General features: G+C 45.3%; 1 protein-coding gene across 1 annotated transcript in view; it reads left to right on the top strand.

The window, feature by feature from the left end:
* The window catches only part of AXDND1 (axonemal dynein light chain domain containing 1), a 47,119-nt gene extending 27,403 nt beyond the window's left edge, over window positions 1-19,716 (top strand). The window contains 9 exon segments of the mRNA XM_079981194.1: window positions 993-1,086; window positions 1,658-1,866; window positions 3,680-3,776; window positions 12,437-12,547; window positions 12,656-12,817; window positions 14,661-14,798; window positions 16,191-16,282; window positions 17,050-17,198; window positions 19,483-19,716. Coding sequence (XP_079837320.1) covers window positions 993-1,086; window positions 1,658-1,866; window positions 3,680-3,776; window positions 12,437-12,547; window positions 12,656-12,817; window positions 14,661-14,798; window positions 16,191-16,282; window positions 17,050-17,198; window positions 19,483-19,571 — 1,141 coding nt within the window. The 3' untranslated portion in view covers window positions 19,572-19,716.
* Window positions 19,717-22,612: the final 2,896 nt, after the last annotated feature.

The raw sequence follows: 22,612 nt of genomic DNA, 5'->3' as shown, positions 1-22,612 counted from the left end.
GAAGGAGCCTTTGCTGCTGGTCACACTGAGGCTTGGACTAAAGAGCCCTTTGGCTCAGTAGTGGATCAGTATGGGTCAGCTGTGTGGAGCCCCCCTCCTGATGCCATTGCTACACCTTACCTGGAGGGGAATTGGTCCAGCTGCACAGCCCCACCCTCACTGCCGTTCTGCCCTACTCTGCCACAGCTCTGCCCCAACACACCCTCCTGCTTTGGCTGTGTCACAAGTCTGGTGGACACATGCAAGAACCTCTGTCCCCGACACCTTTGCCTTCTATTTGCAAGAGGATTCGTTTTTATGCAGTGTCAAATTTCTACTAGGCTCAGATGGAAATGCCCCACTCCATCGCTCAGCTCTCCACAACCTCATTCCTACCTCATTCTGTTGCATATGTCAAGGGCCCTCAAGAGCAGTCAATAGGACAAATAGACAGGGAGGCACAGCAAAAACCTATGTTACGCCATGCAATTTTAAAAGTCCTTTGTCCATGTCTTGGCTTGTATGGGAGAGAGCAACAAGGCATCTTTGGATTGCTGGGGTCCAGCAAAAAAATTGTCATCAATCCCTGTAATATTGAACCATGGAAGTCACACAGATGACAACTGGTGAAGACAATTATTGCCATTGCCAAAAATGATTTCCCCTGTAATCTTGGCTCATCTCTTGTTTTCTTACCATGAAAGAAAAGATAGAAGAGCTCCATGTCTTTTCTCTCATGAATGCAATAAAGTCTGGAAGATGTGATTCTGAGAAGACCGTTATGAGGAAGAGCGTTCAGCAACCCTTGCCAAATCAGTGTTGCATCCTTTGAAATGGAAATTATACTTTCAGCTTGACCAGTGTGTGGAATTTTATTCTCAGCTCAGAATTTGGGGGTTCTTTGAGCCCATTTTAATAATGATTTTGGAAGTTAAGAGTCTAAGGTAGCGCCTGGTCCTGATCTAGTGGGTTATGTTGCTGTTGTTGTTGTTGACTGAATTGTTTCCTTTAAGGTTGGTACCTGAGGATGTGTTCAAGAAGATTCAGCAGTGGATCCTGACAACCACTAGTGGTTCCGAGAAAGAAAATGATCAGCTCAGCCATGAAGTAGGTGTCCTGGTGTTTTTCCAACTTCTAACAGCAGAGGCACACTTGTTTCAAACTAAAATGGAAGGCAAACTTCACTCTTAAAACACTCTAAATGTAAACCTTTTTATGTGTACGGTAATAATTACCTGTGCTCAGAGGAGGCCCTCCTTGTGTTTCTGCATGCGTCACTCTTCCGAGTGTGTGTCTTGATTAGAAGCAGCCAATCCCAAAGAAGTAAGTCAGGCAGAGAGAGAAGAGGCAACCTTTTTTGAAGGCCAGCAGTTCTGCTGCGTGTCTGTATTGAGAGCAGTTGAAATGGTCAATTTGCAGCTGATGCAGAATTGGAGAGATGTAGATTTCTATAGCAAAGCTAAAAAAACAAAAACATAAAAAGTGGGTCTTGTTGCAGGCTAAGGATAGGTCTTGGATCTGAAAAGCTCCCCCTTGTACATGTGTACAGATGTACAGAGAAAAGAGGTAAGTCCCTGGGACTTGTTCCTGTGCAAGCAGACCTAGGATTTCAGCCCTAGTGTTCATGCTGTGACTTTGTGGTATAGCTTGAATCCACCTTGCTCTAAACTTCCTACAGCTGAACGACTTCCACAATGCTCTGAGCAAGTGGATGGTCAACCTGCTCATCCACATGGCTCCAGACCACATCTCTCGTGATACGCTCCCCTTGACTGATGCAGAAGCGGCAAGGCAGGCAGAAAGGAAGCTGCTGAACATTTTCAAGCTGGAAGGAGAAGCCACAGGCCTGGCTGCAAAGCTGAGCACATTCTCCTGCTACATAGTCAGGTATTGCTGATCCCACTGAATCTCATCTGCTTCATAAAATCACCCCACCAGGCGGGAAGGAAGCCCATGCCATGACAGAAAAGCTGTGTGGCCATGATAGGGCACATCTAGTGAAATCTCTGTCTCAGCTACCCACACAGTAAGTGAACAGTAATGTTTCCCTCACAAGGTTGCTGGAGGATGAACACACATTTTTATTTATATGTGGTATAGATGTAGATCATGACATGACCAAGTACTGAATGAGGTTTTTGTGGCCCGGTTTGTTTTAGTGCCTCAGCCCCACCTGTTCCACCTGGTTCTACAGGGAACCAGGCAGAGGGCCTTCTTGGTAGTGGAACCCGCCCTGTGGAACGCCCTCCCTTCAGATGTCAAAGAGATAAACGACTACCTGACATTTCGAAGACACCTGAAGGCAGCCCTGTTCAGGGAAGTTATTAATGTGTGACATTTTAATGTATTTTTAATCTTTGTTGGAAGCCGCCCGGAGTGGCTGAGGAGACGCAGCCAGATGGGTGGGGTACAAATAATATATTATTATTATTATTATTATTATTATTATTATTATTATTATTAAAAGGGACACAGGTGGTGCTGTGGGTTAAACCACAGAGCCTAGGACTTGCTGATCAGAAGGTCGGCGGTTCGAATCCCTGTGACGAGGTGAGCTCCCGTTGCTCGGTCTCTGCTCCTGCCAACCTAGCAGTTCAAAAGCACATCAAGTGCAAGTAGATAAGTAGGTACCGCTCCGGTGGGAAGGTAAACGGCATTTCCGTGCACTGCTCTGGTTCACCAGAAGCGGCCTAGTCATGCTGGCCACATGACCTGGAAGCTGCATGCCGGCTCCCTCGGCCAATAAAGCGAGATGAGCGCCGCAACCCCAGAGTCGGCCACGACTGGACCTAATGGTCAGGGGTCCCTTTACCTTTACCTATTATTATTATTATTATCATTATTATTATTGTGCTGGTGTTGCCTAGGAGATGTTTTGACTCTCGCAGTTGAGATGAACTGGGTATCCTTAGGCAAGCTCAGCCCTCCCTTGCAAGATTAGACACAATAATATTCACCTATCTAGTTGCTGTAAGGATTGCCATAAGATGATGTATGTGAAGCATTTCATACACTCTGAAAACACTCTATAAATACTAAAATTCATCTGGGTTATTAAGCAATCCTTCTGGGGACTCTCCCAGAAATCTAGGCAACAAAGCCCAAACCAGGATTGCAGGCAGCAAACAGACACCATTCCATCTCTCTAGATATGAGTCAGCCGAGAGGGAAGCAGGTAACGTTCTTCCTGGCATGAATTTGCCAGAATAATGCTCATCAGAAAAGCTTGCTTAGAAAATGAAAGATTTTGTGTCCTCAATGAAATGATTATTTTCACTATAATTATAATTATACTGAGCATATAATGATGTCAAGAAGAATGGCACTGGGCACTTCAGACAGAGTGCTCCATGCGTACATTCTCTCAGTAATCCTGATCAATGCTGTTAGTTAGGATTAGTGTTATCATTCTCATATTTCAGAAGGCAGAATGGGGACGGAGGCTGAGATAATGGGTTGACATTTTTCAGGGCTTCCTAGAGAATTCACAGAGATAAGATTTGAAACAAGTAATTCCTGGCTTTCAAATAGCCCCGCCCCCTTGCCTACAGTTAGTTGCCCCACTTTTCTCATTTGTAAACTTCAAATGCAAATGGTCCTCATGACAGAAGGAACGTGATGAAACTGGCTTTCTCATATTGAAGTGGCATTGCTGTGACGTAACCTATTGCTGTGGGTACAGTGACATGTATTTCCTCAGCTGTTGCAAGGAGATGGTAGCGACGATAACACGCCAGAAGATGGTAAATCTTCAACCAGATGCAGAACATGAATTGCAACAGTTAGAGAGGATCAAGGTAAGCGAGACCAAATGTGGTCTCTTGCCCTTTGTGCATCACTGTCCAAATCCGTCCTACTGTTTTTGGTTTTGAAGTTGGTCATTGAATAAGTGAAATAGTTCCTCGATTGGGTCACTCTACTTGTTCTAAAGCCTTCACAATATTTCAAACCCTGAGATGGTCTTCGTTGCTGTTCCCGCTGCTGCTATATTGATTATGGTGATGGTGATGATGTGAATTTATCAGCTGCTGTTCAAAATTAAGTATTTTTTCCATAACACTGCCATATTTATTACCCTGGAATGCCTTCAAGCCTCAGCACAGTGCACAAAGGCTCTCTGGAGCAAGGGAGATGACTTCAGCTGCTGGGCACTTCTCAGTGTTGGGGCTTAGGGCTGTCCTTCATTCGCAGCCTCTGGTGAGCTTTGTAGGTCAGATGGGGATGTCGTATGGCAGCCAGTCCAGCGATGAGAAGAGAGTTGCTGTGTGATACGGCTTCAGCCGCCACCATTTTTATTCTCCCAGAATACCCTTGGGCACGACATCAGAACCCCGAGGCATTCTGGGGTGATAAAGATGTGAGTGTCTCTCCGCAGCTTCAGCTTCTTTGCTGAGCACTGGACCAAAAAGGAGACATTAAGCAAACAGAAAAGAGAGGATCAGCCGCTTTGACGGGCCTTCTCGAGCCCATGGCCCCACTGTGCCAAGTGCTGCTTCTGGGCCTGGGTCCTTGCACGCATAGTTCTGCGGTCCCATGTCTGCATGTAAGCAATGGCAAGCATTTTTCACATTCTCTTGTGGGCAGCTTTCCAGGGTCCGCATGCCAGGGGTGGATGGGGCCGCAGGCAAAAAAGTGGGATTCTTGTGACTCTTAACTTTTGCAGAGTAGGCATCATTCCAGCCACACAAAAGCCAGAGGGTTCTACATTTGCGCTTAACAAACTGCCATCAAAATTTCTGTACTTCTTGGCACATTGTGTACCTCTTGCCTACTTTTAAAGATGGCTTGCTCACAGTTGCCCACGGGCAAAGCCGTGCGTACTTTTTAAAGCCCAGCCAATTTTCAGTCAAGTGGTTTTTCTTACACAATGTGAAATTTGAACTCTGTTAACACTGCCAATCCGGGCTGTGGTGACCCTTGTTCAGGAAGTTCCAGGATCCAGCCTGGGCCGGCGCTGTTAAGGGGGTACCTAGTTGGAGTGGAGGAGAAAAAGTCTGCAGTTGAGCCCAGTAGTGTCACAGAAATCATGACGGCGCATGGAAGGTACCCCCAATATTTCATGTTCCTCCCTAGGCAGGAGGAAGAAAAGGCTGAAAATTTGTGGTAGTGTCAATTATGGCAGCTATCAGCAAGGGAGGATAGGAGTCTCATGTTTCTGTGAGCCATTTTTGTGAAATAGATTGGAAAAGAGAAGTGTGGGCTGTTTGAAGGCATGCAGTAAGGTCTGGGCCACTTCAGGCTGAGTGGGGAGGTAGGCTGAGGCTGGGTTGTCTGGAAAGTTTCAAGTTGGGTTGGGACAATCGTGTCTCTCTTTGGCCCATGTCGCTTTTGCGACATCACTAGGGATGTTGGAGGATTCCGATGGAAACGGAAACAGGTGCAAAAATTGTTGCTCTTCACATCTTCTTTCATTTTCAGGACCAGGTTCACTTTGTGTGAATGAAAGCAGCATTGACTGACACCACTGTTTGTTTTTTCCAAATCTGTGAACGTTACATAATAACATTACAGAAACCTGATTGCCTTCCTGTGAGGCAATTGCAACTTCACTTTCGCAAGGCACCTACTGTTTCTTAATGAAACAGTTCCCATAACCTGGAGTTTCTCCAAGCCTTTTAATCCCTGCCAGTCATGTCTTCTGCAGCGTGCAAACGTTTTTTGCGCAATATTGTGTGTTTATACAATCTGCTGCTACTACTGCATGCTGGGAATTGAAGTGTGCCCACATTGACATTAGAAGCCTAACAGAGCAGGCCTAATCCTGTCTTATCAGAAGTAAGTCCTATTGAGTTCAATGAGGCTTGCTCTCAGGCAAGAGGGTTCTAGATGGGATTATTTATTTATTGAATTTATATCCTGCCCTTCCTCCCAAAGAGGTTCAGGGCAGCAAATTCATAAGCCCTGTGATATGAGAAATAGCTGGTTCCAAACAAAAAGGAAGTTGGAATGAGTCTTAAGAGCACAGGCTAGACTCCTAACTATGTCTACTCAGAGGTAAGTCGCATTGAACTCTATTGTGTGAAAGCCAGCCTCATTTGGTGGAAAGGCAGGAAACAAATATAACAAATAAATAGGTTCTAGTAATCAAATCAGACTGATAGCTGTGCAGTTCATGTCAGAATTCACAAAGACTGTATTCCTGGGTGGGATATTGGGATTTTGGAATGCTGGGTCTCTCTGGAGGAGATGTTGCATAGTGATAGCGATAGGGGCAGGGCATTGGCCCAATGGGACTTCAGGTTTAAGCGGGCCTTTAATAGTCATCCCTCTTAATCTCCATTTATGACAACAGTACCACTGAGAATGTAAAAAATAGTGTTTTTCATTGGTGGGTGTTACACAAACACAAGCAACCATTTCCGTTCCACCTTAAAAGGGAGCAGGTTGTTGTGTCACAGCCTGCGTATTTCCTGTTCACAGGAAGTTTATGTTTTGTTATATAGCTGTTGTTTTTCTCTCTGTGTCTGGACATCGAAGCAGGCAGTCATGTTTTCTTTGTTCTGACCAATGCTGAATAAAGTTGTAAATATGCTCTCCTGAGTGTATCTTTCGTTGTGCGAACTCTGCTGATAGAGCGTGCACGAGCTCTGGAATGTGGCAAGCTATTTCTGAGGCTCGTGTCACTAATTGACTGATACTGCGTTTCTACAAGAGATCGACGGATCAGACGCATGACGGCGTGGGGGCATGATGGCCTTTGTCTCCCTGGCAGTATCCCAACAATCTGCAATTAGGGCAAGGGTTTTCCAACCCAAAGGCTGTTACTCCCTGGGCAGCAAATACATGGACCTATCGATGATAGTACAGGCGTGAAAGACAGGTCACAGTATGCATTTGCAGGGAAGATAATGGCTGGGATTAATGGTGGACCTCTCAAAAATACTTGTCCCCCTACAAAGTCCAGCTCTACCTACTGCCCATTTGGGTTGGGAAGCTGAAATGGAGAGCCATATGCTAAGCAAAACATTGTACAACTTAAGATGTTTGGAAGCGATTCCTCTAAGCGTAGTTCAGCATAAGCAACTCTGTTTGAGCAACTCTGTTTGAGCCCTCTGGAAGAGCACCACAGGGCAATTGTTTTTGTTGGTTTCTGCTCTCTTCACTGTGCAGCGAAAGGCTTGTCACAAGACAATGTTTACATTCCACAGACAGCATTGCTGTTGTGTTTTCCCACGGGAAAGGGGGACTGGATGTGACGTACACTGGTTTCCTGTTTTTCACTGTTCTCACACAGAGTGTGATTCTCTCCGTGCTTCAGAGGAGAGAGGATGCCTTTTCTGCTCCGGCAGAGTCAAGATGCTTTTCTGTAATCTACCAGCTTTGAAATGTAAATAAAGCAATATAGAGTATGAGCACGTATTCCTCATCATTCCGCTGTGCACAGGACATTGCTACAAATCAACATTTTGGTTATCGGGCCCAGAAGGACGCAGTCATAGGAGTGCCGGCAAAGAATGCAAAGGAATGCAGAAGGACGGATCGGACGGTATCTGCGCGTCAAGATGATTGATGAGGTATGTGCTACTGCTCCGGGCAGCCTGCCAGCTTCTAATTAATGGCTTTATGGCTGGACTTTGAACTTTTATGTCCGTTTGCCGGGAACAGGCAGCAGCTATGCTGGGGAAATCGAAAGTAACTTTTAAAAGGGCTGAAGCAGCTGCAAAAAAACAGTGACGCAGCATGATTTAGGGCAGCAGAGAGAAAGCACTTTTGAACTTGCCTTTGGAATGAGGCTTGAAGCAGCAGAGACGCAGCTTGTATAAAGCAGCTTGTTTAAAGCAGCAGAGATGACGCAGAAGGCTAATGCCAGAGTCATGATGGCCCTTCAGGATGCTTGTGGGATTCCCAAGCTTAATAAGAAAAATTATGTGGACTGGGTTCTCTATGCAGAGGCTATTCTGCGGAAAGAGGGTCTGTTTGAAGTTATTACAGACACCCCCCCAGCTCCAGTTACAGATGCATGGAAAGCTAAAGATTCCAAAGCAAGGGGAACTCTTACATTGATAGTATCCCCAGAAGAGCTCTGTCTATTGCGTGATAAGACCTCAGCCAGAGAAATTTGGGACGCTTTGAGAGAGGCTCACTTGAGGACAGAAGCTGGATCTACCATGTTTTATTTCAACAAGCTGCATAATATGGCTCTTGCTGAAGGTGGAGATGTGCGTACACATCTGATGGAGATGCAGAATCTGAGACATGAGCTGCAACAGAGAGGACTCAACTTTCCAGAGGCTGTGTATTCCTTCATGATACTACAATCTTTGGGTTCAGGTTGGGAGTCTGTTGCGACTCAGATTGCTGTACAGCCTACCGCTCAGCTGACAGTGGATTATGTTACTGCCGTGATTCAGAATGAAGCAGATCGCCGGGGTGCTGGCTGCATGGGAAAGGGGGAGACTTCACAGTCGTCATCCCAGAGTGCAGTGGAACCACCAGATGGCGCCAAAGCTTTGAAGGCAGTGAAATGCTACTCGTGTGGACGTCTAGGCCATATGAAGAGGGAATGCAAATATCCCAGGGCCAAGACAGAGCAGCGCAGCGAAAGCTCATCGCGTGGAAAAGGCCGAGGCAAAGGCAGAGGTCCAGTGATCAGGACAACGCAGCCCAAGGCAATGGTCTCACGCTTCACTCCAAAAGTTGCAGAGGTCCAGAAGACGTCCAGATCTTTCTTCGTTGTTGATTCAGCGGCAACCCATCACATGTGCAACGATAAGCGACTGTTCGTGTCTTTTACACCGCAGGAAGGTGCGATTCACCAGGCGGATGACCACACAATTCCCAGTAAAGGCTACGGAACTGTTGTTCTTCACAGTTTGGACTTATCGATACAGAATGTACTTTATGTGCCAAATGCCAAACATAATCTGCTCAGCGTTGGACAGCTGAATGAGCGGAACATTGACGTTTCCTTTAAGAACAAAAGGTGCATCATCACAAAGAAAAATGATTATGTATTGTATGCTGAATATGTTGATCGTTTGTATGTTTTGTATTATGATGATGTTGTGCAGGATGACACTTGTTGCATTGCAGGTTCTAACAAAAGTTTGCATGCAGAATGTATTCATGATTTTCATCGAAAATTTGGTCATTTGAATTTTGAGGCAGTATCTAAAATGCCTGCCTTGGTTGAAGGTATGACTATTAAACCCTGCAGGTACCACATGAAGTGCAAGGCATGCGCAGCAAACAAGGTGAAAATGGCTGCGAAAGGTAAGGTGTCTAGTAGGCAAGCTACAGAACCATACCAAATTGTTCATGCTGATTTGGTTGGACCACTAGCGCCCTCTTTGGGTGGAAATAGGTACTTCATGGTTCTCATTGATGCATTTTCCAGGTATATTTATGTGTACAATCTCAAGCAGAAATCAGAGGCTTTTCCTAGGTTCAAGGAATTCTGTGCTTGGTTGGAAAATGTGCATGGTAAGAAGGTAAAAACTCTTTTCACAGATCGCGGGGGAGAATTCACTTCTCAGCAATTTGAAGTTTTTCTGACTGAGAAAGGAATTCAACACGATTTGTCTAGTCCTCGCTCGCCATGGCAGAATGGACTTGCGGAACGAGCAAATCAGACATTGCTTCAAGGGTTAAAAACCTTGCTACATGATGTCAATCTTCCAGAGAGTTATTGGGCCGAAGCTCTCTCATGTTTCACTTACAGTTATAATCACAGGTTATCTTCAGCGATTGGTTGTACCCCCTATGAGAAGATGTTTGGCAAGAAACTATACATCAAACACATGAAAATTTTTGGTTCTGACATGTGGGTTCACTCACCACAAAACTCCAAGTTAGACAAGCGTGGTTTGCATGGTATATTTCTAGGTTATGAGAAAGGTTCTTACAGAATAAGGATGACTGGCTCTAAGACAATTAAGCTCACAAGAAGTGTTGAGTACAATGCCAAGTGGGGGGAGAATGTGGGAATTTTCCAATGTTACCCTGATGACAGTGATGAGACTGAGGATAGTCAAAAGCAGCCACAGCAACCCACACCCACTGATGAAAGTTCTGATTCTGAGTCTGAAACTGAATCAGGTGATTCAGAGGATTTCAAGAGTGCGAAAGCCTCTATGCGACCCTCTGAAAGCTCTGATCAAGAATTGGAAGAACCATTGTTCACAATAGGTCGTTTTTCTCCTAAGAAGGAAGAGGAGGGTGTTGAAGACTTAAGGCTAATTCGCAGGTCACAAAGAGCCACAAAAGGCAGACCTCCAAAGAGATTTGCTGATGAGTTTGCTAAGATAGCAGTAACAGCTGTTAAAAGCTCCAAGAAGGTATTTGAACCTTCAAGTTTCCAAGAAATCCAGGATTTGGATTCAAAGGAAGCTGAGCCATGGTTAAATGCCATGAAGGCTGAGCTTGATTCCTTGGAAAGGAACAAAACATGGGAACTTGTTCCAGTAGTTCCAGGAATGAAACTGCTTGGAAGCAAATGGGTCTTCAAAGCGAAGACTGATCAAAATGGCAAGATAGTCAGACACAAAGCCAGATTGGTAGCCAGAGGTTTTGCACAGGTACCAGGTGAAGACTATCACGAGACCTACTCACCCACAGTGAGGTATGAGAGCATTAGGCTTATGCTCAAGCTAGCGGCAGAGGAGAATCTACACATTAGTCACCACGATGTGAATACAGCTTTTCTGTACGGATCTCTAGATGAATCACTTTATATGCTTCCACCTGATGGCGTACAGGTAAAACAGGGATTTGTTTGTGCTCTGAAAAAGTCCCTTTATGGTCTCAAACAAAGTGCACGGTGTTGGCACACAAAACTCACTGAGGTATTGTTTTCTCTAGGTTTTAAGCAAGGGAAAGCTGATCCATGTGTATTTGTCAAAGAGGAGGGGCAAAAGAAACTGTATTGTTTGTTTTATGTTGATGATTTATTATTCTTTTGGGAAGATGTCACAATGTACAATAACGCCCTAGCTCAACTGAGAGAACACTTTGACATGAAAGATCTTGGTGAGGTAAACAACTACCTATCTCTGGAAATAGAGAGAGATCAAGATGGTAACATTCTAGTACACCAGTCACGGAAAATTGCTGATGTGTTAAGCAAACTAAACCTGATGGATGCTAACCCTGTAGACACACCGATGATAACAGGTTATCAGGTAGATGACACTGAAGAAGCATTTTCTGACACTACACTGTACAGAAGTGTGCTAGGCAAGCTAAACTTCATTGCCAGATGTTCAAGACCAGACATTGCTGTTAGCTGTAATTTGCTAAGCAGACAAGTCAACAATCCTACTGTTAAGGATTGGAAAGCTCTGAAACGCATAGCGCGGTATTTGAAAGGCACTATGCATTACAGACTGAGATTTAACAATCAGAAGTCTGGTGGTCTTGAGATATTTGCAGATGCAAGTTTTGGAAGTGACACAACAGACAGGAAAAGTACGTCTGGAGTTTGCTATATGTACAATCAGGGTCTATTTGATTGGTCATGCAAGAAGCAAACAACAGTTAGCTTAAGTACTTGTGAAGCTGAACTGAATGCACTGTCTTATTCACTTAAGGATTGTGAATGGTTGTTACAATTGTGCAAAGACATGAAAATTCCTGTCAAATGTCCAATCCAGGTTTACCAGGACAACAAAGCATGTTTGGCTTTGCTGAATTCTGAAGGTTGTAAGCAAAGCACGAAGCACTTGCAATTGAAGGTGCAACATGCTAGGGAACGTATTCAGAAGGGACTCGTAACGGTGTCCTATATGCCAGGTAATGAAATTCCTGCTGATGTATTGTCCAAGATTGTATCAAGGGATCAACACTGTACCTATGTGCAGAAGTTGGGTTTGTACTGATATTGTACGAACACGCTGCCCAGTGGTGTTCACAGAAAGGGGGAGGATGTTGGTTTCTGCTCTCTTCACTGTGCAGCGAAAGGCTTGTCACAAGACAATGTTTACATTCCACAGACAGCATTGCTGTTGTGTTTTCCCACGGGAAAGGGGGACTGGATGTGACGTACACTGGTTTCCTGTTTTTCACTGTTCTCACACAGAGTGTGATTCTCTCCGTGCTTCAGAGGAGAGAGGATGCCTTTTCTGCTCCGGCAGAGTCAAGATGCTTTTCTGTAATCTACCAGCTTTGAAATGTAAATAAAGCAATATAGAGTATGAGCACGTATTCCTCATCATTCCGCTGTGCACAGGACATTGCTACAAATCAACAGTTTTTACAGAGGTACCTCGGGTTAAGAACTTAATTCGTTCTGGAGATCCGTTCTTAAGCTGAAACTCTTCTTAACCTGAGGTACCACTTTAGCTAATGGGGCCTCCCGCCCCCGCCGCACGATTTCTGTTCTCATCCTGAAGCAAAGTTCTTAGCCCGAGGTACTTTTTCTGGGTTAGCGGAGTCTGTAACCTGAAGCGTCTGTAACCTGAGGTACCACTGCATTTCCCTTTTGGTGATTGGTTGCTTCTTTCGCTCTCTCTTTTTCCAGACAGAGTGCTTGGATTGGATTGAAACCTGCAACCTCCTCCTGTCTGGAATGAAGACCACTCCCACCACTTTAATCAGCCAAGAAGACCTGGTTGGCCTGTTTGGGTTAGAGGTACTGGCAGAATAAACTTTGGTGTGACTGGTGGTGGTGGCGCAGGGCTCTCTTCTGGCGCAGGGCGATATCTCAGAAGGAGAATTTCACTAGCAGCCTTTTTTGCAGGTGCTTCAGCTGAAACGACAGCTGCCTCCTCGTCCGGAGCAGAGAGTGGAGAGCTCCTCCACCACCGAGGTACCTGTGGAGGAAGAGAAAAAAGACAAAGAAGCTGTGGATGTTCTAAAAGATCAGGAGGCAGCAAAACAGAAGCAAGCGTTTGAAGCAGAGGTGAGCATCTCCGTTAGGAAATGTAGAAAGCTGCCCCTCTTCTTTCAGGGCTTCTTTCTTTTTCGCTGGGGCTCATGGCCATGTGTTTATTGCCATCTGGTGGAAGTTTTGACATCATGCAAAGGGAAGCCTGCAGTTTACAAACAGAAGAAATATATATATCTATCCCTCATGACTATGGAGAAGAGATTGGAGACATATGGTGGATGCTACCTGGGAAAGCTACTTCCAGTAGGCCACACAGAAGTTGTTAATGGTGTCAGGAGTGGCATCACTGCTGGGCCCCTGGGTTGGCAGTGTGGAGGAAGCAGATTGCATGGATGGGGCTGTCAACGTGGCTGCTTTTCTTACAACTACGTCCCGCCTGATAAGCTTCCTTTACATATTATCAGGAGCAATGGGATATTTGTTGGCTGCATCACATTGCTGGATATGTATGAACTGCCCATTTAATGCTTTGCGTTTTCCCCTTCTGTGACTTAAATTCCTTGCTGTTCTGTTCATACATCCAACACCTCCCTCTTTGATCACTTCCTGAAAAATTGAAAAAGCTTTGAAAAATCTGAGGAATTGGAATTTGATACCAGTAAATATTGGTCACTGAACTGAGAATTCCTTGCTACAGATTCTGGATTCTGGTTTCTTCTGGCGCAGAACATAGGCAGGACTGTGGGTAATGCAGCACAAAGGAAAGGCACCCCCTTTCTCCAGCTGTTGGTCATAAAGTGTCTGCTTGAATCAGAAACTTTATGCTACAAAGTTGTATACCACTTTATCTTTCTTAGCTTTCTCGCAAAGCATCCTGGGAATTGTAGTTTGATGAAGTGCTGAGGATTCTCTTTTCAAGGGTAGTTGAGCATGTTTAAATATGGAAAGTGGATAAGCCAAGAGTGTATACACTTCCAATTCTCCAGCAGCAAAGAATCAGCCCCAGAATTCAGGCATGGTCTGTGAAGCAGGGGCATAGGAAGGGGGGGGCGGAAGGGGCGGGTGACAAGATGGCCCCTGCCTCCCCCCAGCTGTAGAGCGGCCAGGGGCGTGCGCAGTCCATATGGGCGCCGCTTGCGCGGTGTCCATACAGGCTGCCACTCTCATGCGCCATCTTTACGGGTGTTCGTATAGGCTGCCGCGCGTGCACACTCCGTATGGCAGCCTGTACGGTCGCTGTGCAAGCAGCAGCCTGTATGGACGCTGCGTGCAAGTGGCAGCCCGTACAGACTGCGCATGTGCGGCATCCCGTATGGTCACCGCACATGCGCAATCTGTACAGGATGCCGCTTGCATGGCGTCCGTACGGGCTACCACACATGCACACTCCGGGATGCCACTTGTGCAGCAACCCGTACGGTCGCCGTGTAAGTGGCAGCCCATACGGAGTGCGCACGTGTGGGATACCGCACATGCGCAGTTCGTACGGGATGCCGCACATGCACACTTCATATGGGCTGCCCTGCCCCTGGTGCCAGAGAGGGTTCCTCCGCCACTGCTGTGAACACTGATTCCAGGAGCTCCTGAACCACAATTGACAGCGTAGCCTTATGTAGAATATGAAAATAATTGAAGATTGTGTTGATCAGAGCTTTTTTTCTAGAAAAAATGGTGCCGGCACTCACCATGAAGTTGTTACAGTTAAGTGCCACACTTTTAACATATCCATTAAAAAGGTGCCGGTACTGCATACTGCTGAGTACCCCCAGGGGGGAAAAGGACTGGAGTTGATCATCATGATCCTTCCATACACTATCTGAGTCTCTTCTGTGAGAAGTTTCCTTGATGAGGAGGAAACAAACATTGCATTGTGTGGTCCTTCCATTTCCCCTGCTCCTTCTGTTTGTCCTTGCAGGAACAGCTGCCCGTGGCCGGCACCAGCACTGGTGAGCAGGCCGAGAGTCTTGCGGTCACTTACCCAGTCAGATACATTGGTGATGATTCTAATGTGTATGTCAAAACCATGCAAGTACAAGAAATCACAGTGTCACGGGTATGTATGTATGTATGTATGTATGTACATATGTATAAATAGATAGAACTTCTCTGGAGAGGTGTGTCTATTTGTAACAAGGTGTGGCAGCTGCTTTAGAGGACAGGTTCTCAGTATTAGTTATTTATATCCCACCTTGCAGCAGAAGAATCGTTATTTGCATCAGGCACTAGCCATAGCAATAAAATCAAATAAAATGTACTGAAGATAGAGGTAAAAACTTAACTATAGAAAATACATTAGGGGGTTTACATCAATAATCAAATAATAGATCTTATTCTAATTGTCCCCACTAAAAACCCTGCATTTTTTGCTGTCACCTGATCATCTTGATCTGCTAAAAGAAAAGACACACTAGCAATGGTTGAGCGACCCGGCACAGACAATAATAGAGGGGTAATAGCCTCACTCCTCAAATCTTTATAAAGTTTGCAAGCCAGAAGCACATGAGCCACTGACTCAATGCTGCCATCTCCACAGGGACATAACCGTTTTTCCAGTGGATTTTTTTGAAATCGACCCTCGAGTACAGCCAAAGGCAGTATATTCAATCTTGCGAAAGTGAAAGCGTGTCTGTATTTTGAAATTGTTACATTTTGCAAATAGGGTGCCAAAGTGACTAGGTGGAAAATAATCATACCATGGACAAAATTTCCTTATTTTGGCCAGATTATTCTGTCGCTCAGTGTCATATAGGCACTGTCTAATTAAATTATTTGCTTTACTGAAGCCAAATGTTAATAACTGTTGTGGTGATAAACCAGAAAAGTAGAGCTTTCGGTTGACAATTTTAGTCCAAGCGCTCTCATGACAATATTGCGATCCTAATGGTAGTAGACCAGTATATCCCACCGTTTTTCTCCAAGGAGCTCAAAGTGGCATAGATGGTTCTCCCCCTCCTCATTTAATCCCCACGAAACCCCTATGAGGCAGATTAGGCTGAGAGAGGCAGTGACTGGCCCAATTCTATGGCCACTACAACACACTATTACAGCAGGAAACAGATCTGGGAAGTTCTCCTGCACTGGCCCCATTTAAAAGAACGGCAGTGGTGCACGGACACCGTTATGGGGTTTTTACAGGAGATATTCTCAGGCAATTGTGCCCTGATAAACCTTTTCTTCTCAGAGGCAGAGTAATGGCAACTTCCAACTCTGTGTCTCTGTAAATAAAACAGTGCAATGACCCTGTAAAGTAGGCCAGAATTATCTTTATCCCCATTCTGAAGATGTAAGGGATGAGTGAGCATCACTTATCTAAGGCTACCTAGTGTGCTCATAGCTGAGGCAAGATTTGAGCCAGGGATTTCTGTATGCCAGTTCTGAGACAGAAAGTAGCCTGTTGATTTATTTCCTTTCATTTCCTATAAGTTACTCACTCTTCTTATTCCAGAGGGAGTTGCATGCCAGCCAGTGGACCACAAAGGCCTCAAAGAAGGAATTTGAGTTGCTGGCATCACTGGAAATTCTGGAAGAGCGTCTCGTGTGAGTATAGAACCACAGGGAAGAGGTGGATGGATGTGTGCATTCTTGTGCAGACTAGAGACTACAGGGTATCTTGAATAGGTGGCCTATGTGATTGCAGGTGTCTATTCTGCTGCAACACATTCCATTTTTAAACAAAAATAGGATGCAGGTGGCGCTGTGGTCTAAACCACTGAGCCTCTTGGGCTTGCCGATCAGAAGGTCGGCGGTTCGAATCCCCGCGACAGGGTGAGCTCCTGTTGTTTGGTCCCAGCTCCTGCCAACCTAGCAGTTCGAAAGCACATCAAAGTGCAAGTAGATAAATAGGTACCGCTCCGGTGGGAAGGTAAACGGCATTTCCATGCGCCGCTCTGGTTTCGCCAGAAGTGGCTTAGTCATGCTGGCCACATGACCCAGAAAAACTGTCTGCGGACAAATGTCAGCTCCCTCTTCCAGTAAAGCGAGATGATTGCCGCAACCCCAGAGTCGTCCGTGACTGGACTTAACTGTCAGGGGTCCTTTGCCTTTACCTTTAGTGATATGTGAGTTCTCATGTGGTTTTGAAGTGCTAGGAATAGATTCTCCTGTAGGTTTTAGACACTTGAAATGTACTAATCTGGTGTGGATTCTTACATAGGTAATATTGGCTGTTAGTAACATTTTGGGGAATGAAGAAGCAAGAGAAAATGTATTTTTCACAGTAGGAAGCGACCAGCTAGAGTAAACGAGATTAGTTGGTTTCTTGCCTGGTCAGGGTTATGAGTTCTATCTGACACCTTCTCTTTCAGAGAGGCTGAAAAGCGAGCACAGCAAGCTGAGGAAAAATCTGAAGTCCTCCATGAGGACTTGGAAGAAGCTCTGGCAAAAATCCAGAACATGGAGGGCGAGCAACCAAAGCTGAAGGACTCTGAACAAAAAGAAACAAAACTCAAAGCAGGTATGGCTAAAGACTTGAAAGGTGGAATTGTAGGCTCTAAAAAAATGCTCTGGAATTTTAAGGGCAATTTCATGCACCACACGTTTAGGCGTACGTTTGGAAACATAAAATGTGAATGTGATAAAGTGGTTTGCAGGCTCAGGTGCGTTCAAGGTACAAATGTGTCGGAGAACCAGAATTGGCTGCACTTACGTCTCAAGCATACATTTGGGTGGTATAATTGAGTATGCTGCTGGTGCTGCGAAATGGCTCAAAATAGACAAAACAGGCACAGGGAAGTCACGTGTTGCAGCTCTTGCTGAGCTGTGCCATTTCAGACTATGTGTATTATATTTCCAAGCTGCCTACCACGCAATGGGGAAAAAATGTACAGGAAGTGTGCTTTTGGAGGAGAGCGGAGAACATTCACAGATACAGGTTGTGCTAAATACGTTGTGCTAGCGCAATGGGATTCCTCCTCCCCTTGGCATCCCCAAATCTGCTCTGGAAGGTTGGGGGGAACTAGAGGGCAGGCTCTGGCAGAATGCTTGGCTTGACACAACCCACCATCTTCCCCCCTCTCCACCCGTAGTCAGAAATGGAATGTTACTGCAGAAGTTGTCCCAGATGCCTTTCTGTTCCTTTGTTTCTGCTCTTAGTAAGTAAATATGTGTAGCCACTTCCCCATCATTACTACTCCCTGAAGGTTGCAAGAATCAAAATGATAGGCTGTACCTAAGACAGGCTGGGGAGAGAGATGGTTTGCTGTTTGAAGGTCTTTTCATTCCCACCCCCTCAATAACAGCAGGCTGTTTATTTCTCCATTTAAAAATGGTAACGTGAGAATTAGCTGACTTGCCCAGTCCACCTCCTGAGTATGATGGGGGAATCCTTTCCACACGGGCAACAAACAGAGGCCTAGTTCACACCTGTTGCTTGATTTATCTGTTCTTGATTAGTGTTTGATGACTGGCAGCTGTCACCTGGTCTGCCCAGGAGGGTGAGGTAGTAGACTGGACTGTGCCACTACAAACTGCAGCCAGGAAAATCACCTTTTTGGTTGTTCTTTATTATAAAGTGTATCCTGTAAGTAGAGTGTTAGCACAGCAGGGAATGGACTAATCTAGAACTTTTCTCCCTGGTGTGTTAGGTTTCCACTTTCAGAAACCTATTCCGAACTTAAAAATAGGAAGCTTAATGCTGGTGGGTCAACAAAAGAGGTTTAAAGACTGTCTCAAAGCAAATCTTTAAAAATGTAGTATAAACACTAACAATTGGGAAACACTTGCCTGTGAGCACTCCAGCTGGAGAACAGCCTTTACCAAAGGTATCATGGGCTTTGAAGACACTCAAACTCAGGACACAAGGGAGAAACGTGCTAAGAGGAAGGCACGCTTGGCAAATCCACACTGTGATCAACTCCCGCCCGGAAACCTATGTCCCCACTGTGGAAGGACGTGTGGATCTGGAATTGGCCTCCACAGTCATTTACGGACTCACTGTTGAGACCGTGTTCATGGAAGACAATCTTACTCAGCTACGAGTGATCGCCAAAGAAGAAGACCATTCTTCCATCTGCATTGCTGAAGTTGCACAGCCCATTATGCATCCTCAATCTGCTAGTTCTGGCCTGAATAGGTATGTTTCTGTTGAAAAGCAGTGTGTTGTGGGGTGAAAGGAAAGTTCTTCATTGCTTAATAATGTCATAATTCACATGTCATAATTCACTTGATGCTGCAGTCATGAAGTAATGAAGATGCATGTTATGAACCAACCCAGGGAGCTGAAGAAGCAAACTGCATTGCACTGGCTAAGAATGTGAGCAGGGAAGTCCCTAGTTGACCTCTTTCCTAACCCAATTGGTGGGCGGAGCAAGCTTTTATGAGCCTAAGCTGCTCATCTGCAGCGTGATACTGGTCGTATCAGGATTATTGATTTACTCTGAACTGTCAAAGTACTGTGTACATGTCAGAGATCGGTGTGTCTTAGATCATTGAAATAAGTGGGGTTGAGCACATAATCCTTTGTTGGAATATTCCCACTATGGATGAGGTTCCCACTGAGAACAGGTATACTTATGAAGTGTGGAAATGACAAACATGGGTTTGTGGATGCAAATGCTTTTCATAACCATTCTTTGGGCAGCTGGGTTTGGTCTTGATTCCCTCAAGGCTATGCTTGAGCTGAAACCTGGTCTTGTCGCAGAGTAGAGTATGAGGTTTCTCTGAGCTACTGGTTCTCATATTGTCTAGGTGTTGACAATGTAAGTGTTTAAGTGCTTCTTGCTGTGCATCTGTCGTTGCAGAAGTTGTCGTTAAGGAGCAAACTGAATCACCTTCACAGCCCAGCACTCCTAAGCCACGAACGAAGAAATTCCCCAAGCCCAAACGCTGAAGAGGAGGGTGATCTCCAGAAGGCCTTTGGCTCCTGCTTGTAGCTGGCACTGGACACAGATGGAGGGTTGTGCATTAGTGGCTACTTGGAATTCTCCCAGCTCTGTTAAACTATTGGTTCAGTACATGGAAAGGAGTTAACTCAACCAAGTGGGATTGATTCCCAGTTTCTGTTATTTATATAGAACATATTCAAGGTCTAGGATGGAGTTGCCCTGATATTTCACTGTATTTACCTATACAGGTTGAATTTAAGAATAACTCAATAGGAAATATTTGGGGGTTTTGTTTGAACTTCCCTCCCCCCCCCAAAAAAAAAGAACACTCGATCCGTCTTAGGAGTTTTTCACTAGTAGATGCATTGGGAGTGTCTTAGACCAGAGGCTTTAGTATCCGGTAATTACTTGGCATTGGGCGCGGGTGGCACTGTGGGTTAAATCACAGAGCCTAGGGCTTGCCCATCGGAAGGTCGGCGGTTTGAATCCCTGCGACGGGGTGAGCTCCTGTTGCTCAGTCCCAGCTCCTGCCAACCTAGCAGTTCAAAAGCACATCAAAGTGCAAGTAGATAAATAGGTACCGCTCCGGTGGGAAGGTAAACAGTGTTTCCGTGTACTGCTTTGGTTCACCAGAAGTGGCTTAGTCACGCTGGCCATATGACCCGGAAGCTGTATGCCGGCTCCCTCGGCCAATAAAGCAAGATGAGTGCTGCAACCCCAAAGTCGTCCGCGACTGGACCTAACGGTCAGGGGTCCCTTTACCTTTACTTTTACTAACTTGGCATGATTCCCTTCCCTCAAGTTCTCTAGTACAGTCATACCTTGGGTTAAATATGCTTTGGGGTGAATATTTTTGGGTTGCGCACTGTGGCGACCCATAAGTAACGGAAAGCATTACTTCGGGTTTCGCCGCATGCGCAGACGCTCAAAATGACGTGGCGCACATGCGCGGAAGCAGTGAATCGCGACCTGTGCACACGCGGGTTGCGTTCGCTTCAGGATGTGAACGGGGCTCCGGAATGGGTCCCGTTCGCATCCAGAGGTGCCACTGTAGTTCTCTTTGTTTATGTAAGGTAGGAGACTTAGAAGCAGCACTTCCAAATGTCTCCCAAGCATAGCACAAGGTGAATGAACAAGCCCCGCCTTCCAAAGAGCAGGGAGGGATAGTTCCCTAATCTCATGCAGGTATTGGAGTTGACAGAAGCAGTGAGAGACTTCCACTGTTCCTGGCTACTCATAAAGCCTGAAGTAAACAGAAAGAAAGAAGGCTCGTCTAGCTGTGGAATCTTCTGCAAAGGGCAGGCTATTCACTCACATCACACCATGCTTTGGAGACACTTAGAACCAGCCAGATGGAATCTAACTGCTTCTGAGACGCTCTTACCTTGTCACAAGATGCGATCCTGATTTATTACTTTACCCAGATCCTGTACCTGTGCTGGAGGACTCAGGGAAGGGGAAGGCCCTACAGTTTTTCCTCAAACTTGGGTTCCCAGCTGTTGTTGGACTACAACTCCCATCAGCTAGCAGGACCAACAGTCAGGTATGATGGGACTTGTAGTCCCTATTATGAAGCGAGAGACTCCCTCACAACTTCCAAGTTCTCTGTGGGAGGGAGGGTCACGGCTGCTGTCCTTTTTCACAAGTCATCAGGAAGAGATTGGTGGTTGCTAATGGCACTTGTGAAACCCTGATCCTTTGTGAATGGAAGGTGACTTACCAAATATTTTAGACTGATCTGGTATCAGTACTTTTTCTGTCCCAACACTGCATCTGTTCTACAGCCTTTTCTGAAGAAATGTGTCTTCATAGGGGAACATAGTTTGCCCCTTTGTTGAACCGTCTTCTACCTCATTGCCACCCCATTCTTCCTTCAGGGGGAAATAAGAGCTAGCATGGTATTTTGAACAGGAAAGCAGAGTAAGCCAAAGTTTGGCTGCGCACACCTGTTCATGGCATTGTAAAATCCTGGCCAAAAGACGCCATCTAGCAGAAATGAAGCTTGATTTATTTAAGCACGTTCCACTTTCCTTTCTGCAGAGAACGTAGGAAGCTGCTTTGTATAATTGGTTCATCTGACCGGTGCCAGATCTAGATCGGTACAGATCTGATACAGGGCGTTGAGCTGAATGGTTGCAAAATAGCAATGTTACTAATACCTGTATTTATTTGGTTGCCTACTCACAGTTAAGCCCTGGTCAGACAGGTGATTGAGTTGCCACAACTGTGACATAGTGCACTTGAGAGCATGCGCAGAACAGAAGGCGAAGGAGGGGAGAGAAATACTGGAGGAGGCACTAAATTTTGTTTTTGCTCAGGACATCATACTACCAAAGTCTGCCCCTGATCTGACACAGCATTCTCTCTTTTCAGTGGCAACAGCTCTCTAGAATCACAGGCAGAAGTGTCTTCTGTTCCCTGTTCCCCAAGATGCTTTTAATTGGAAATGCATGAAATGGCTGCACCACTGAGCTATAGGTGCTCCATGTGCTGCTCAGTTGGAGGCTTCATTTAAAATGAGATTAATATAGATGCTGGAGGAAATACAACATCACTAGGGCTAGAGTTTAAGATTCTCGGAGTGCTTTTCCTTCCAAACTGCTTTGGTTGCTGCAGCTTTAATCCTGCCTCAAAAGCTGGGCAACTGTAATGAAGGCAAGCGAGGGACCATGTTTCTATGGTGGTAGTCAGGGAGGAAGGAGCCTTACAACAACAACAACAACAACAACAACAACAATAATATTTATACCCTGCCCATCGGGCTGGGTTTTCCCAGCCACTCTACAATAGTGCATCACTCATTAAAAACTTCCCTAAACAGGGCTGCCTTCAGATGTCTTCTAAAAGGAAATATATAGGAAATTATAGGAAATAATGCCTGTTTGCTTATTTTAGAAATGTTTTTTAATACCAGAGGCCAGTGCCGGAGAAAGGAAGCACACTCCACCCACTAAAATTGTTAAAGGAAGAAAGGAAATTTGCACATTCAGATTTTATTTATTAATTATTATTATTATTATTATTATTATTATTATTATTATTATTA

Source organism: Podarcis cretensis, assembly GCF_951804945.1.
Source record: "Podarcis cretensis genome assembly, chromosome: 6".
NCBI classification, from domain to species: Eukaryota; Metazoa; Chordata; class Lepidosauria; order Squamata; family Lacertidae; genus Podarcis; species Podarcis cretensis.
The sequence above is the reverse complement of the archived record's forward strand: the minus strand, read 5'-3'. Positions and strand labels throughout refer to the sequence as shown.